Raw genomic sequence first — 17,203 nt, 5'->3', positions numbered from 1 at the left:
TTCAGTGGTAGAGCCCAGAGATAAGGGTTCAGCAATGCTGGAGATAGCCAATTACTCCAGCAGTGGTCACTGGGTCCATGTGATGCTGGAGATCAAACTCTGCTCTGTGTATGCAAGGCATATATATATACTCCTGACCCCTAAGCTATCTTCCAAGCTCCACTAGTTACTATTTTTGAAAAACTGTTCTCCACACTGATATATAAGAGAATTAGGGAGTCATATATTTGCTTAAAATAGAGAAAATTATTATTAAAATTAGAACTAATTATCTTGTGGGTAAAGGTAAAGGTAAAGGCCCTCCCGTTGATCGTCGATTTGCTCGAGCGGGCCCAGTAACGTCTCCATTGGAGACTTTGTTGTTACTGTGTCTGGCATATCGAATACTCTCGGTAGCTTGCCGGGCTCTCCGAGAGGGGCGGAGGAATCGAACTCGGGTCGGCCATGTTGGCCGCTTGTAAGGCGAACGCCCTACCCGCTGTGCTATCGCTCCAGCCCAAAGTAAAGGCCCTCCCGTTGTTCATTGATTTGTTCGAGCGGGCCCAGTAACGTCTCCATTGGAGACTTTGTTGTTAGTGTGTTTGGCATATCAAATACGTCACGGGGAGCTTGCCAGGCTCTGCCGTGCAGGCGAGATACTCTCGGTAGCTTGCCGGGCTCTCCGAGAGGGGTGGAGGAATCGAACTCGGGTCAGCCATGTTGGCTGCGTGCAAGGCAAACGCCCTACCGCTGTGCTATCGCTGGCTGCGCAAGTTAGAAATGTTCATGCATTTGCTGGGGAACTTCCTTCGGGATTGGAAAAAATAGCAGCATACGTTGATCCTGACTGTCATTTTTTTGGGAGGGGGTCACACCCACCAATGCTTAGGAGTTACTCCTGGTTCTGCACTCAGGAATTACTCTTGGCGGTGCTTGGGGGACCATATGGGATGCCGGGGATTGAACCCGGGTCGGCCACATGCAAGGCCAACACCCTACCTGTTGTACTATTGCTCCAGCCTCTGGGTTTTTTTTTTATTCTTTCAGGTGAACTTTTGCTGAGATTATCACATAACTTTTAGGGCTTTAGTACTTAAATCGAAGAGTTCACTAGTGATAGCAAATGGATTTTATACCCACCTCTTTAGTATATATACATTTTTGGGGGGGCTATAGAAAGTTGTCAACATCCAATAATGATGCGAAGATATTTAAAAGCAAACACAAAACCTGTTGTTTTCTTTTATGCTTATTTCATGAAAGTAAGAATATTTTGATTCAAAAAGAAGGATAGAGTGAAGGAGTTCCCAAGGAAACAGTTGGCAACTCATATTTTTTCTATTGACTAATTCTTTATTAGAAGATTGGCACTTGATTTGTAAATTAGTATATTAGAATTAATTCTTAAGATCCTTAAGTTCCCTTCTGAGTCTATACATCTTTACGTGTTTTATTCTTGACTGTTACTTGAGGCACTATTGTATAATGATTCAAAGCCTGAGCTCTGAAGTCAGATAGCGTGGGCTTAAATCCTGGCACTAAATATTTTATTTGTTGTTGACTTTGGTGGTGGTAGGGAAATTTGCACCTCACTTGGCAGTACTCAGGGGCTTTCCTGACTTTTTGTTGGGGAGTGACCTCTGGCAGTGGTCTAGGGACCTTGTGCATTGACAGGATTCTAACCCATGTCTGTGGGATGCAAGGGGAGGAAAGGTCACTATCTTTTTCAGTTCATGTGTAGATTAAATTGGTAACAAATTAAATGCTTAAAAAGAGTGTCTTGGAGAGAGTAACTGTTGGTTCCTATCATTTTTACTTGAAACAAAGTTTCGCTGAACTATCACAATGGATATAAAATAATACAGAATGTATCAATGTTCTTTCTAGATAACTCAGAATCCTAAGAAGAAATTGTCAGTTTTAAATCACCACTTTATAAGACATCCAGCAAAACAATTTGAGGAAAATCCAGCGATAGTTTCTGACTTAACAGGTTGGTGGTAATATTATGTTTTAATTTCAAGTAGAGATTTGATTATTAATTTAATATAAAATTGTTATTAGTGAAATCTTTTTTAATTGAATTACATCTTAAGAATTTTCCTATAAAGTTTTCTTACAAGGGAAATAAATTAAGGATGCGATATAGTTAAGGTAGGGAAAGAGTTGAGAAGCAATTTGAAGGATCTGTAAAGAATAATGTCCTGGGTGGGAAGGAGGCTTGGGGACTAGCTCCGCTACAGCAGCATGTGCCAAGCTTGTGTGAAGTCCTGTACTACATATTCCTAAGACTACATATGTGTAGTCCCTGGTCACTTTTTTAAGTTTTTTTTAAAAAAATTTTAATAGAGTTGTTCACAATAATTTATTACATTCAATATTCCAACACCAATCCCACCACCATTATACCTTCCTACTACCATTATTTTGAATTTTCCCACCACCACTCGGACTGCCCTAAAGGTAGATCCTAAATAATTTATTTTGTATTGCTTGTTTTGAATAATCTGCTAAAAAATGATCCAAAAAAGTTTTGTTAGAGCGAAGTGTGTGAAGATTGTTGTTTCTCACCCTGGAAACATTAAGCTCTTGTGTAAGAAATTACTAATATGTTGTTACAGGTTGAGCCTTGTGTGCTAATTTTTTTCTTTTGATTGAGATTGGTTGCCTTCTTCTTTACACCTCATCAAATGTGATGTGTTACTTTTGGTACATCAGTGGCTTAGAGAATGAGGTGTCTTTCCAGAATTCAAAAATTTTAAACAGGGTGATAAAGCTTGAGTTAAATTTTTAATTGTATGGTAACTTTGGGGTCTGGAGGCATCTCTGCAGTTTGTAGCTCTCTTCTGAGATTTATTTATGAGTCTGGGTCATGGCCATTAATGAGCTTATATGGCACTGGAGGTAGTTTGTGGAAGCACAGAGAGAGGGGGAGCTCACTCATCCCAACTCCACGAGAGCCTGGCAATTTCAATCACAAATCATGCATACCTGGGTTTTTAAGCAGATTCATTCTCGTGCGTGAGACTTGTTCCTAATGTGTGGAGATTGACTGTGAGCATGGTGGCTATTGGGTTCTGGAGGTTTTTGACTGCTGGGACTCTGTTGAGGTGGGTGATCGGCTCACTTGCCCCCTCCAGGGCACCCCGACTGAGAGTCAGCCTGGCATGGGGTCTGGAGGCACCTCTGCAGCTCGTGGCTCTTTTCTGAGATTTATTTGTGAGTCCATAGTTTTTTTTTCATTATTAAGTTATTAGTTTAGTTACAGTCATTCAATATTCCAACACTGATCCCACCATTGCACCTTTCCTCCCACTACCATTATTTCCAATTTTCCCAACCGCCCTTGAGCCTCCCCCCATAGCAGGCCCTCAATAATTAATTTTACTTTGCTTGTTGGGCTGGAGGAATACACTGTGGGTAGGGCGTTTGCCTTGCATACGATCAACCTGTATTCAATTCCTCCATCCCTCTCAGAGAGCCTTACAAGCCACCAAGAGTATCTGCTCGCACAGTAGAGCCTGGCAAGCTCCCCCTGGCGTATTCGATATGCCATAGTGCATTCAATATGCCATGAGACAGTAACAAGTCTCACAATGGAGACGTTACCGGTGCCCGCTCAAGCAAATCAATGAACAATTGGAGGATAGTGTTACAGTGCTACATTGTTTGTTATAAATAATTTGCTGAAAAGAATGATAAAAAAAATTTCCTTAGAATATAGGTAGTGAAGATCTCACCATGGAGCCCTTCAGCCCTTGTATGAGATTACTAAAATGGTTTTACAGGTTAATCCTTCTGTTTTTATACTTTGTTAATTGAGATTGGTTTCCTTTTATTTTACATTCCATCCAATCTGGTGTGCTACTCCTGGTTTATCAGTGTTGTAGAATTTGAGATGTCATGTGACCGAAATTGTGGCCATGCACTCCAGGGTGTGCAGAATTTCTAACAAGGTGATAGGTATGGAGTTAAATTCTTAACTGACTGGCAACTTTGGGGCGTGTGTGTGAACTGCCAGCCTTCCTAAAGTACAGGGATATGGAGGGAGGTATCCTAGCCCTGACCCTGTGAACTCTGGAGATTTCAGTCACAAAATTTGCATACCTGAGTTTTCCAACAAATTAATCTCTGGATGAGCCTCGTCCAAGCAGTGGCATCTGTCAGGAGCATAGTGGTGATTGTGGAATGTGGAAGTTTTCAGCTGCTGGGGCTATTTGGGTGGACTTAGGGGGCTCACAAGCCCCCCTCTGGGTTGCCCCAGGGTGAATCAACCTTGTGCAGGATCTGGAAATTCTGCCCCTTATAGATTTATTTCAATATTTATATCTGAGTCTCTGGATCATGGCAGGTGAAAGAGCTGATATGGTGCCAACGGTGTTTCATGGATGTGACTGCCGAGCTCCCAAAGAACGAGGAGATGGGGGGGGGGGTAGCTCATCCTTGACCCTCTTGGAAACTGGAGAGTTCAGTCACAAAAACCCATATACCTGAGTGTTTCAACAGATTAATTTCTGAATGAGGCTCATTCAAACGGTGAAGGTCCAACCAGGAGCATGGTGGTGATTGTAGAGTGCGGAGGTTTTTGGCTGCCAGGGCTGTTTGGGTATGTACAGGGGCTCACCTGACCCCTTCAGGTTGCCTCGGGATGACTCAGCTTTGTGCTGGATCCAGAAGAAATTCTGCCACTTGAGATCTCTTTCGAGATGTTGCCCATAGTTCTTTAAAAAGTTGTCCTGAAATTTTGCTCCATGACTTGAAGGCCAGCCACACGTGCTAGGTGAAAAGGAAGCTCAGATAGAAAAGAGAGCACCAAATAAAGGGTGTTGTGAGGACCCTCCCAGGATGGGAGAAGCATGCTGAAAGTAGACTATAGACCAAACATGATTGACACTCAATGCCTCTCTTGCAAAACACAGTATCCAAAAGAAGAGAGAAAGAACAAGGGGGAATGCCCTGCCACAGAGGCAGGGTGGGATGGGGGGGGATGAGGGGTGGTGGGGATGCTGGGACCCGTGGTGGTAGAGGATGGGCACTGGTGGAGGGATGGGTACTTGATCATTGTATAACTGAAACCCAAGCGCAAAAATTTATAAGTCTATAACTGTACCTCATGGTGTTTCACTAATAAAAAAAAATAATAAAAATAAATAAATAAATAAATAAAAGTTGTCCTGAAAGTAACTTATTAACTAGAAAATGTATTTTACTTTATTTTTAAATGTAGAGAAGGTGTCCAGGCCACACCCACTAGTTCTCAGGGGCAGCTCCTGGCTCAAATTTCAGGTATGACTCCTAGCTGTGCTCAGGAGACCATGTAATGCCGAGTCAAACCTAGATCTCCTGCATGCAACGCATGAGATTCTCTGCCTATTGAGCTATCTTTCTGGCCCAAAAATATAAAATTGATTGATAGAGCTACTTGGCCCCAACTGTTTTATTTTTTTTTAGTCTCATAGAGTAAGTGATTATTCTTGGCTTAGTTTCTCAGTATCAATCATTAAGTGATTTAATTACATGCCTTCTATTGGTTAATCTTGCTATTAAATAATGGTAACATTCTTTTTTATTTTATTTTTATAAAGTTGTTCACAATATTTGATTACATTTTATGTTCAAAAACCAATGCCACCATCATTACACCTTCCCACCACCATATTTCATATGTTTCCATCCTGAACCCCAAACCCAAAGCAGACCTGAAATAATATTTTTGTTATGCTTGTTATGAATAATCTGCTAAAAATGATCCCAAAAAAGGTTTCTTAGAGGAAAGTATGTGAAGATTGTTGTATTTAACCCAGGAGCCATTAAGCCCTTCCATAAGAGATTAGTAACATGTTGTTAAAGGTTGAGCCTTGTGGGTAACAACACTTACTTGTAATTTCTTGTTTGGGTAAGATTTCTTTGTACCACTGTTAGAAAAAATAAAGTCATGAATGTTGAAAGTAGGTAAAGGAACAAACATGATAATCTTTCAGTACCTCTATTGCAAAACTCTAATGCCCAAAGGGAGGGAGGGAGGGAGGGAGATGGAGAGTGAGAGGGAGAGGGAGACGGAGAGGGGGAGGGGAAGAGAGGGAGAGAGAGAGAGAGAGAGAGAGAGAGAGAGCTGGAAAAGGGGGAGAAGGGAGAAAAAGTGGGGACTTTGATGGTGGGAAATACGTATTGAAACATTGTATGACTAAAACTCAATCATGAATAACTTTGGAACTGTGTATCTCACAATGATTCAGTTAAAAAAAAAAAAGATTTTTTTGGCGCCAGTACATCAGATGAATTTTTAAAAAGTGCTTTACTTGATGTGAATGCTAGTCATTGATGAACTTACAGAAAACATCTTACTATATTTTCTGTTTTAAAACACCTAATGTTCAGGAAATAACTTCTTTTAAAAAAAAATTCTGCTGTGAGGTTGGAGCAGTAGTACAGCAGGTAGAGAATTTTTCTTGCACATGGCCAAACTGGGTTCAATCCCCAGCATCCTGTATGATTTCCTAAGCTCATTAAGAGTGATCCCTGAGTGCAGTGCCAAGAATAAGGCCTGAGCACCACTGGGTGTGGCCCCCTCTCCCCCTCAAAAAAAACAAAATACTTGCTGTGATTGAGAAGTATTTCAACATTCAAAACAATAACGGTTTAATATTTTTAAAATAAGACCAAGTCAAATTCATTTCCTTTATGTTAGGCACATCTATGTGGGTTCCAGTAGAAGTATCCAAATGGTCCTATGTTGCTTACAATGTAAGTATACCACCAACTGGTTTTTTTCACTTAAAAATGTATTTTACTAATTATCTTTAAAAGTTAAAAGGATCTTAAAGCTGTATCATTTTCTCATATTAAAATAATTTAATAATTCATTAGTAATGAATTTTTATTCAGTTTTCAATTTTCCATTTTTACCATAATTGTCCTTTTTTTGGTGTTTGTTTTTTCAAATTGCTTAAATCAGGATATAAACAATTCTGCTGATATTCTTCTTCTTCTTTTAATCTATAGTAATTGTTTCACTTCTTTCCTCTTGTAGTTATTAGTTAAGGAAGAAACAATCCATTAGTTTTATAGTTTCTATCTTGACCTTTTAATTGAATATCTGTGTTACCTTCCAACATATCCTTTGATCAATTTTTGTCTTAGTATTAAGATATGTGCTCAAGAGCACATTCAAGATTTTTTGTTTTTTAAATTTTTTTGCTGGAATCTCTCTTTTTTTTGTGATGTTAGTGGCTGATGATGAAGAATGCCTAGTCATAATTCACTAACGGGGGTGCAAAAGTGATGATACTCTAATTTGATTATCCCTTCTTCATTTATTAACTGGAACACTATGTAGAAAATCTTCTCACCTACTAAATTTGTCAAAAAATGGAACAAGTCATAAAGGTAAAAAAAAATTAATTGCTTAGATCTTTGGATCTTATATTTACTGGTTATAAGAATGGTTATAAGAATAGTGAGTTTGCTTACAATAATTTTCCAAAGCGACCATAAGACATTTTGGGTTTCTGTTCCTCCCAGTATTATGGATTTAAAAGTATTTGTGCCTCTTTACAAACTAAAATACTAGTGTTATTTTATATTTAATCCTAGAATTGAGATTGTTCTGTTTGACCAATGGAAGCCATAGCAAGCTAGTCTTCTGAATATTTTTTTATAGCTCTTTAGTTGTCACTGATAGTTTCTTACTTTCTAGTATGAGAAGATATACTGTCATTTTGTATATTTTCAACCCAGGAGCTTGAGTTAGAATTTTTTTCCTCTAAGAAACTCTTTCTACTATTTGGGAAACAAAGTCCAAAAATAGTCATCTGGCAATAAAGATATTTATGACTAGTGGGTTACCATTTCTAGGCCTTAATTGGGGGACCAATCTAAGAAATGTAGTTATGTAGACTAGATGATCACAGAACACATAAAAATAACATCATTCATACTGATTCTTCTAAAACAAATCAAGTCCCATCTACTCAAGGTTTTAGATGACCTGGTCTTTGTTTTTCACCAGTACTTTCTTTTAACCTATTTCCAGAATATTCATTTTCAACAATACCAAGAATAATAGCATAAGAATAATTACTTGTTTCTTTATCTGAAGTTTCAAATGATGGAATGATCCACTGTGACAGTGTTTTCCCTCTTTTTTTTTTTTAGGAATCTAATAAGATATATTTTACATTTCCTCTTGCAAATCATAGAAAAATCTACACTCATGTCTATTGTCAGAGCACCATGCTGGTAAGATAATTGATACATTCTAAATTTAAAAGACTAACAATTGTTCACTTTTCAGATTTAATGTCCAATTGATACTACCTTTGCGTTTAATCATGATCAAATCTAATTAGTTGAAATTTTTGATCTGATATAAAATTTTGATTAGAAAGTTTTAACTATAACTGATAATATACTATTAAATTATATCTTTGACTCTAGGTCTTTTTTTTGCAGACATACACATTTTTGTGCTTGGGTTTCAATTATACAATGATCAAATACCCATCCCTCCACCAGTGCCCATTTCCCACCACCACGAATCCCAGTATCCCTCCCACCCTGCCTCTATGGCAGGGCATCCCCTTTTGTTCTCTCTCTCTTATTGGGTGTTGTGGTTTGCAAAAGAGGCAATGGGTGACAATCATGTTTGGTCTATAGTCTACTTTCAACATGCTTCTGCCATCCTGGGAGGATCCTCCCAACACCTTTATTTGGTGTTTCCTTCTCTATCTGAGCTCCCTTTTCCCCTAGCATGTGTGGTTGGCCTCCAAGCCATGGAGTAAAATTCCTGGTACTAATCTCGGCCATTCTTGGGTGTTAGTCTCCTATTTTGTTACTTTATGGTCCACAGATGAATGCAATCTTTCTATGTCTATCCCTTTCTTTCTGTGACTTTAAATCTTTTTATCTTAATACACTATGTGAAAATAAATGAATTAAATTGAAAGATTTTGATTGTTTCTTTTGTTTGGGAGTCATATAAAGTGCTCAGGGCTTACTCCTAGCTCTGAGCTTAGGAACCACTTCTGGATGGAACTTGAGAGTATCTTGCTGAGTGAAGTTAGGAGAGGAAGAGAAACTTATATGTGGGATATCAAGAACCATTGTATGTATGGGAATATCAAATGCCCAAAGGCAATAGAAACTGAAAATTTGACTTTAGTAAGGAGCTTAGCACAGTGAAGTGAGGGGGGAAGAACACTGGGATAATGGTAAAGGAAAGTGGACATTCTTTTTTTTTTGATTATGTATATTCTTTTAAGATTTTGTGTACGGTGTTCAGTGGTAAGATTGAAGTGACACAGAATTACATGCCAAATAGGCATTCCATAGAGGAGAAACAGTTGTAGAAATCCACCCAAGTTTGCTCCTGCTGTCAACAATTTCTAGAAGATAGAGCAACTGAAGAATTTGAAGTACCTCATACTACTTTCCTCTTATTGATGTATCAAAGATATCTGTTCCAGATATAAAATAGAAAAAAATAGAGGAAAAGAGAAAGTTCCCTGGTAATTCCTAATGAAATATCTAGAACTTATTTATACATTTTGGAGGAAATTGAGTCACTCTCTTCTAAACTAAACTTGTTTGCCTAGAGTCAGAATAGCAAACTTAAAGGCTGTCATTTCTTGTCATTTCTCTTGGTTACACTCACTATATCCCTTACTACTTTCCGAGAACATTTTCCTTTACTAAAGGTGCTTAAAGGTGTTAAAAAATGTTCCTGAATATTTTTCATTCTCAGTTGGTCCATAGGGAAACCCATTGCCATCATTTGACTAACCCATAATTTTACAATTACTCATCAGTCTTCCCTGAGCTGTAACTATGCCATTGTTTAACTGCTGTCTACAGTGTGTATATTAAATCTTTCAAGCAGTTGGAGGATTTAGAGAGTGGACATTCTTATGGAGAGTGTGATGCTGCAGTATTTCATGTATAAAATCCTGCTAATTACAGTTTGCAACATGGTACCTAAAATTAAAAAAAAATTTTAATTAATAAAAACAAAATACTAATGAAAAGAACCTGTATCAGAGAATCTTCTACCCTGCAAGGTTATCACTCAGCTGAAGACATTTATTTCATTTAAATCAACTGCAAGGAATTACTGAACGGCCTCTTATAAAAAGAGAATGTTAAATGGCAGAGATGACAAAAATCCTCAAGAAAAGGCAATAGATTCCTTCATATCAATGGTTTTTCTAAATTAACAATGAAATGAAATGTATTAAAAGACAATAGAGTGACTGGATGGATTAGGAAACAAAATCCAATCTTCTTCTACATAAGAGACACACTTAAACTCATATAAAAAACAAAAGCTCAGAGTGAAAGTTTGGAAAACAATCATGCAGCCTAACCTATTTAAAAAGAAAAAAACAAAAAAACAGAGATGGTCATACTTGTATCAGACCAAATGGCTTAATACATTAATACTACAGGAAAAAGAAGAGATAGGATAGGTAAAACTTCCAATAAGGGATCAATAGATCAGTAAGACTTAAGGGTTATCAACATATATGTACCATGTGAAGGGACAGAAAAGTTTATAAAGCAATTGCTAATAACCTGAAGAGATACATCAATAATAGCACAATAAGGATGTGAAATTTTAAAAATCCCATTCTCACCATTGGTTAGGTCAGCCAAATAGAACATCAGTAAGGGGGCCAGAGGTATAGTACAGCTGGTAGGGTACTGCCCTTACACATAGCTTATCTGGGTTCAGTCCCTACCACCCCATATGGTTTCCTGAGCCCTTTAGAAGTAATTCCTGAGCATCACCAGGTGTGGCCTAGAAACACACAAAAGAAATCTGTAAAGAAACAAGAACCCTAAATGAGGAAATGGAAATAGTGAGATTATTCGACATGTACAGAATCTTCCACTCTCAAAAGTCGAAAACACATTCTTCTCCAGTGTGCATGGAGTATTCTCCAGGGTTAGAGCACATGTTGGAGGCAAAATAGGAGTTGCCATAAAGTCACAAAAATACAAATATAAAATATGTTTTAGACCACAATGCCATGAATATAGATATTAACCACTAAAGAAAGTTGGGGAAAGATTCAACATTTGTAACCTTTAAAAACTATTAAATAACTTGAATCAAAGAGGAAATCAAAAACTAAGAGAATAAAAACAGACTATCAGAACAACTATAGAAGTACAAAACCGTACAGGCCTACAACATGAAACAGGAGAATGCTCAAATAAAGAACCTAACCTCACAGCTTGAGAAACTAGAAAAAGAACAAGTGAATCCCAAAGTAGAAGGAAAAATAATAAAAATTAGAGCAGAAAGCAGTTTGCAAATATCAAGATGGAAATATGAAGAGTTACTGAACCAGGAACAGACTTTTTGAAAAATAAACCATATTGAAATGCAGATATTACTTTGGCCCTTTTGCTCTTAAATTGCCAAAGGTAAATAATGTTCAGATATCATGCTATCTTGTGATGGCAGATAAATGACAACAGTCTAAAGTATGAGTCATTGGAACTCTGTTTCAACCCAAACACATTCCCATTTGTATAAAAACAATGTATCTTGTAATGAAATGAGAAGTCAAATGGTAAACTAAAAAAGCTGTTCTTAGATTCATATAGTTACTGTTATCTGAATTATTTTTAAAACACAAAAATTTATCTTTTTTTTTTTTTGGTTGTACAAAAAGTCACTATTTTTTTCTATTTTTGTTAAAGTGTAGCTTAATTATTTTATAACTACTCAATTAAAGGGCTGGAGCAATAGCACAGCGGGTAGGGTGTTTTCCTTGCAAGCGGCCAACATGGCCAATCCGAGTTCGATTCCTCCACTCCTCTCAGAGAGCCCCACAAGCTACCAACAGTATCTCGCCTGCACGGCAAAGCCTGGCAAGCTCCCCGTGACATATTCAATATGCCAAACACAGTAACAACAAGTCTCAAAATGGAGATGTTACTGGGCCCGCTCAAGCAAAATCGATGAACAACGGGAGGAAAGTGTTTGTTTTGACTAGTGGGTGTTCCATTTGACTATTAATTCATTAAAATCATCCCTTATAATTTAAACTAATTGGGTAACAGTGACTGTGACCCAATTAAAAAATGATTGGTTTCAGATTCTGAATGTCAGAATTGTTCGGACATTGTGCAATGGAGAAATACCTACTCTAAATTACCAACTGACCTGTTTCCATTGGACTGAACACACGTGATTGTAAATGCTAAAAGTACCTTTTCATGAAGTTTTTGTAGTGATGGGACTGAAACGTTGGCCCTCATATACTTAAAGCTTGTGCTGTACCACGAAACCATACCCCTTGCTCCCCAAATACCTAGTTTTATATTTATTTTTGATAATACATAGTATATTTTGCTTTGTATCATTAATAGGATACAAATAGTTGGATTTTTGGCTGCATAAACAGTTCTTCTATGTGGTAAGTCTGTTTTACATGAGGCATTTCGTTGTCCATTTTTTCCAACAGTACACACAGATTACACTTTTGGGGGGGTGTATATGGGCCGGCCAGTAGTGATAACTCAGGGATAACTTCCAGTAGTGATCTGGAATCGTGTTGTGCTGGAGATCAAACTGGAGTCAGCTGCTTATATGACAAGCATCTTAAGCTCTGAACTATCCCTTTGGCTCCCATATATATTTTTTTGATGGGAATGGGGATTGACTTACTCAGCTGTGCTCCAGGCTTACTCCTGGCCCTGTGCTCAGGGAGCACACTTGTGGAGTTTGGGAATCATACTGGGTGCTGGCATTTGAACCTAGGTTGGCTGTGTACAAGGTAAGCACCCTACTCACTGTACTGTCTCTCCAAACTCTATACTTTGAAAATAGTGCTTTACATTCTTAAACATTTTGTGCTGCCAGGGATTGAACCGAGAGCCTCACATACATGAGGCATACACTCATGCAGTATTGAGCTGCAGTGCTGTCCCCCTCCCACCAAATTAATACATTTCAAAGTTTGTTTTACAGCTACGAATATTGTCACTAATTTTTAAATGAAAAGTAAAGTCAATTAACATACTAGTAATTTTCGCAGGCATTGAAATAGCTGGTTATAATAAAAAAGAATCTTTTTGTTCCTAAAGGAAAAATGTGAATAGAGTATATTGAATTAGACTTGTTTAAGTTCGTTCTTTACAACTCTGATAGGTGAATGAATGGAATTTGTAAATAAGATTAAGTCTTAATCTTATTATTTTTTTAAACTTTAATGTATTTATCCACTAATTGTGTTTTCTTATTTCAAAGTCAGCAAGGGGTTGATTTATCATGGAAAACTGAATTGCTGCCAACAATTAAGGTAATGTATGCTTTATATTTTAATATTCAGGTGAAAAATGCTTAAGCTAATACACATTTTAGAATTTTTGTTTGTTTTGTTTTTTTGGGGTCACACCCAGCAATGCACAGGGATCACTCTTGGCTCTGCACTCAGGAATTATCCCTGGCGGTGCTCAGGGGACCCTATAGGATGTTGGGAATCGAACCCGGGTTCACTGTGTGCAAGGCAAATGCCCAACCAGCTTTGCTATCGCTCCAGCTCCCTAGAATTTTTTTTTTGTATTTATCTAGGTATTAAATGAGATTTGATAACATACATTTAAAAGTACTTTTTATAGAAGTGCATTAATAGAGAAAATATGCATTGCTTTTATCTTTAGATATAAAATCATGTTGATAATACTCAACAAAATTAAGTCTATATGTTATTTCTAGAGATCAATGAATTTTTTTAATTAAATTTGAAATATGTTTGGAATGATTTGTCTTAAATTAGAGTTGTATATTCAGAATTCATATTTGGAGTGAGAGCCTGCAATGAGAAAACGAACTTAACATGCTAGCAGAGGGGACTAATTGCAATGCATAGTTGCACTTATATCACCTTGGTTAATTTTATTCTCTGCATTTTCATTAATACTGTTTTGTATTTTTTAAAAAAGATTATAAGGAAGGAATTTAACTCATATGAACATTTTTAAAGTCACTTATTCTAAACACTTTCCCAAAGAAGACATGTGAATGCCAATACACATATGAAGAGTACCTATCATTACTCATGATTAGGAAAATGCAGATCAAAACTACACTGAAACATCATCTCACCCATAATTATGGGTCATATGGGTCATATGGGAGTTCTATTGGCATCTATCCTCAAAACACATAAACATTAATTTGAAAGGATATGTGCACACTTAGTACAATAGAAATAATCCAGATGCCCAACTATGGATGAATGGATCAATAAATTGTGATGTAGGGACAAGAAAGATAGTGGGTAAGACATTTGTTTTGCATGCACTTAACCAGAGTTCTATCCCTGGCACAGTGTTTACCACCCGGAGCCCACCAGGAATGATTCCTGACTATAGATCCAGGAGTAAGCTCTGAGCACAGCAGATGTGGACCCGAAAATAGACAAACAAAGTTTTAGTATATATACACAGTGTAATACATGCAGCCCTATTAAATAACAAAAGTGATAGTACAGCAGGTTGGACATTTGCTTGCACACAATGGACCTGGTTTGTTCCCTGGCACCTGTATTATCCCCCAAGAACCACTAGGAGTGACTCATTAGCACAGAGCCAGGAATAACCCCTGAGCATTGGGTGAGAGCCAAAAAAAGTAAATAAAAACCCACAATCAAATAGAAATAACAAAATCATGTGATTTATAATAACATTGGTGGAACTAGATGGTATCATTCCAAGTGAAGTCTGTCAGAAAGGGGTAGATATAAAATGACCTCACTCATATGTGAGAACTGCTCTACAGAATTGAGTTAGTTGGGGGAAGAGATTTGAAAGGGTTTTGGGGACCCCAGGAGAGGGAAGTAGGTATACTGGTGATGGATGTGGTATTGGAATTATGTGCATGGGAAACCTACCAGGCAGTATTGTAAATCACAGAACTTCAATAAAAAAATGCAATATCATTTAAAAACCAAAGTCACTGATTCTATCTTAACCTTCCATGCAGAAGCAAAACAAAAATATTAAAATATACTTTACCAGTTCTTTATAATATTTTGTGAAATATTTCCTAGAGTTTTAATTTTGATTTAAGAGCTAGAAATAAATTATTGTAAATCTGATAAAATGTTACTTTGTTCCTATTTGTGTTTAATAAACACCCCCAAGTGAATCTAATCAGGCTATAGAGAGACTCTCTTTGACTGTTTTTTTTGTTGTTTCTTTTTTGGGTTTGGGAGCCAGACTCAGTGATGCTCAGGATTACTCCTTGCTCTGCACTCAGGGATTATTCCTGACAGGCTCGGGGATCTATATGTCGTGCCAGGAGTAGGACCTGGGTCAACAGCATGGGAGCAATCACCCTCACTGCTGTACTATCACTCTAGCTCCTCTTTGATTTTTAGCTTGAGCGCTGTTGTCCTTCTTGTTCATATACATGCTTCTAAAGAAGAATGGGGGAAATTGCAGAAATTCTTAAATGCACACAAATTATTATAATATATAGTTGCTCCCATGTAGCATAGTGGGTAGGGCGTTTGCCTTGCACAAGGCCAGCCGGACTGACCTGTGTTCGGCCCCTCTGGGAGAGCCCGGCAAGCTACTGAGAGTATCTTTCCCGCATGGCAAAGCCTGGCAAGCTACCCGTGACGTATTCAATATGCCAAACACAGTAACAACAACTCTCACAATTTGTTGTGAGACGTTACTGGTGCTTGCTCAAGCAAATCGATGAACAACAGGAGGATAGCGCTACTTTCAGGAAAAACTGAATTTTAAAACTATTTAGTTCCTTTCATTTGTATTTTATAGACGAATTTCTGTTTATTCATTCCTAAAATATAGATACTGGCCTTAACTTTGAGATGAAAATTCATTTGGTGAAATGTATTATTATCTTTGTCTTCATGTCATTTACTAAGTTCCAAGGCATAATGTTTATGTACTTTACCAGCCATTAAACTTTACTTTACAGTATATCAGAGTCATTTAATTTGCAACTTTTCTATCAAAGATAGGTACCATTTGTTCATCAGCTGTTGACTACTTCTTGTCTAGTACTACTAAAATAAATGTAGAAATAAATAGTATTGTAACATTGTACAAAGAGACAAATTATAAGAATAAAAGAACCATATTCAGAAATAGTTACATAAATTAATTACTTTTGGTCCTCAGAGACAGCTCAACAGACAATACGCATGCTTTGCATGAAAGAGGCTGCTAGCATGCAGTTCCCAGCACTGTATAGTCCCCTGAGCACTCTAGCGACAGGCCCTAAGCATCAAGGACGCAGTAGCCTCTGAATACCACTGATGTGGCCCCAAAACCAAAATAATAATAATAATAATAATAATAATGATAGTAAAAATAATATAATTAACTTTAGTGTTAAATATCAGTTGTTTTGCATGCATAATTTAAGAGATTTTTTCCTAGTCTATATTTATATAATTTTAGAAATTTAACTTTAAGCAGGATTGTTAAACTCAAAATGTAAATAGCACTTTATGTATTACTGAATATAAAGTTTGTGATAATTTTTATGAATTACTATTTGTAGTTTATCTTTTAGCATGCTTTAAGCTCCTTGTACCTTAAAAAGTAAAATCATCGTTTTCTTTTTTTTTTTCAGTCTCTGACATTAAGACTTCAAGACTATCCATCTTTGTCTCATCTTGTTGTTTATGTGCCATCTGTCCATGGAAGTAAGGTAACAGATGATTAAGGTTGTTATCAGAATGTTTTGAGAGTACTTGTGCTAAGTGCTTAGATTATTTTTTAAATGAATTTTTTCAGCATAGGGCTTATTTAAAATAGTGACCAGTGCGTTTGCCTTGTGCGTAGCCAGCTTGGCTCAAGCTGGGTTCGATTCCTCCGCCCCTCTCAGAGAGCCCAGCAAGCTACCGAGAGTATCTCACCCGCACGGCAAAGCCTGGCAAGGTACCTGTGATATATTCGATATGCCAAACACAGTAACAACAAGTCTCAAAATGGAGATGTGACTGGACCCGCTTGAGCAAAAAATCGATGAACAACGGGAGGACAGTGTTTGTTTTGACCAGTGGGTATTCCATTTAACTATTAATTGATTAGAATCAACCCTTCTAATTTAAACTAAGCAGTATATTCAAGTCTCTGTTCCAAATAGAACCATTTCTATTTTATTATTTGAAAAAAATGTTTTATGTGCAGTACTCTAGTACATACATAAGTGCCCTTTTATGTGCAGTACTCT

General features: G+C 37.3%; 1 protein-coding gene across 1 annotated transcript in view; it reads left to right on the top strand.

The window, feature by feature from the left end:
• Nucleotides 1-17,203, top strand: part of PGAP1 (post-GPI attachment to proteins inositol deacylase 1) — a 92,692-nt gene that overhangs the window by 37,710 nt on the left and 37,779 nt on the right. The window contains exons 8-13 of the mRNA XM_056111798.1: nt 1,867-1,972; nt 6,668-6,723; nt 8,134-8,217; nt 12,358-12,404; nt 13,238-13,289; nt 16,601-16,678. Of these exons, the coding sequence (XP_055967773.1) occupies nt 1,867-1,972; nt 6,668-6,723; nt 8,134-8,217; nt 12,358-12,404; nt 13,238-13,289; nt 16,601-16,678 (423 nt within the window). The remainder of the gene's footprint in view (nt 1-1,866; nt 1,973-6,667; nt 6,724-8,133; nt 8,218-12,357; nt 12,405-13,237; nt 13,290-16,600; nt 16,679-17,203) is intronic.

The sequence above is a fragment of the Sorex fumeus genome, unplaced genomic scaffold (assembly GCF_029834395.1).
Source record: "Sorex fumeus unplaced genomic scaffold, SorFum_2.1 ptg000014l, whole genome shotgun sequence".
NCBI classification, from domain to species: domain Eukaryota; kingdom Metazoa; phylum Chordata; class Mammalia; order Eulipotyphla; family Soricidae; genus Sorex; species Sorex fumeus.
This window is presented reverse-complemented; position numbering and strand designations above follow the sequence as displayed.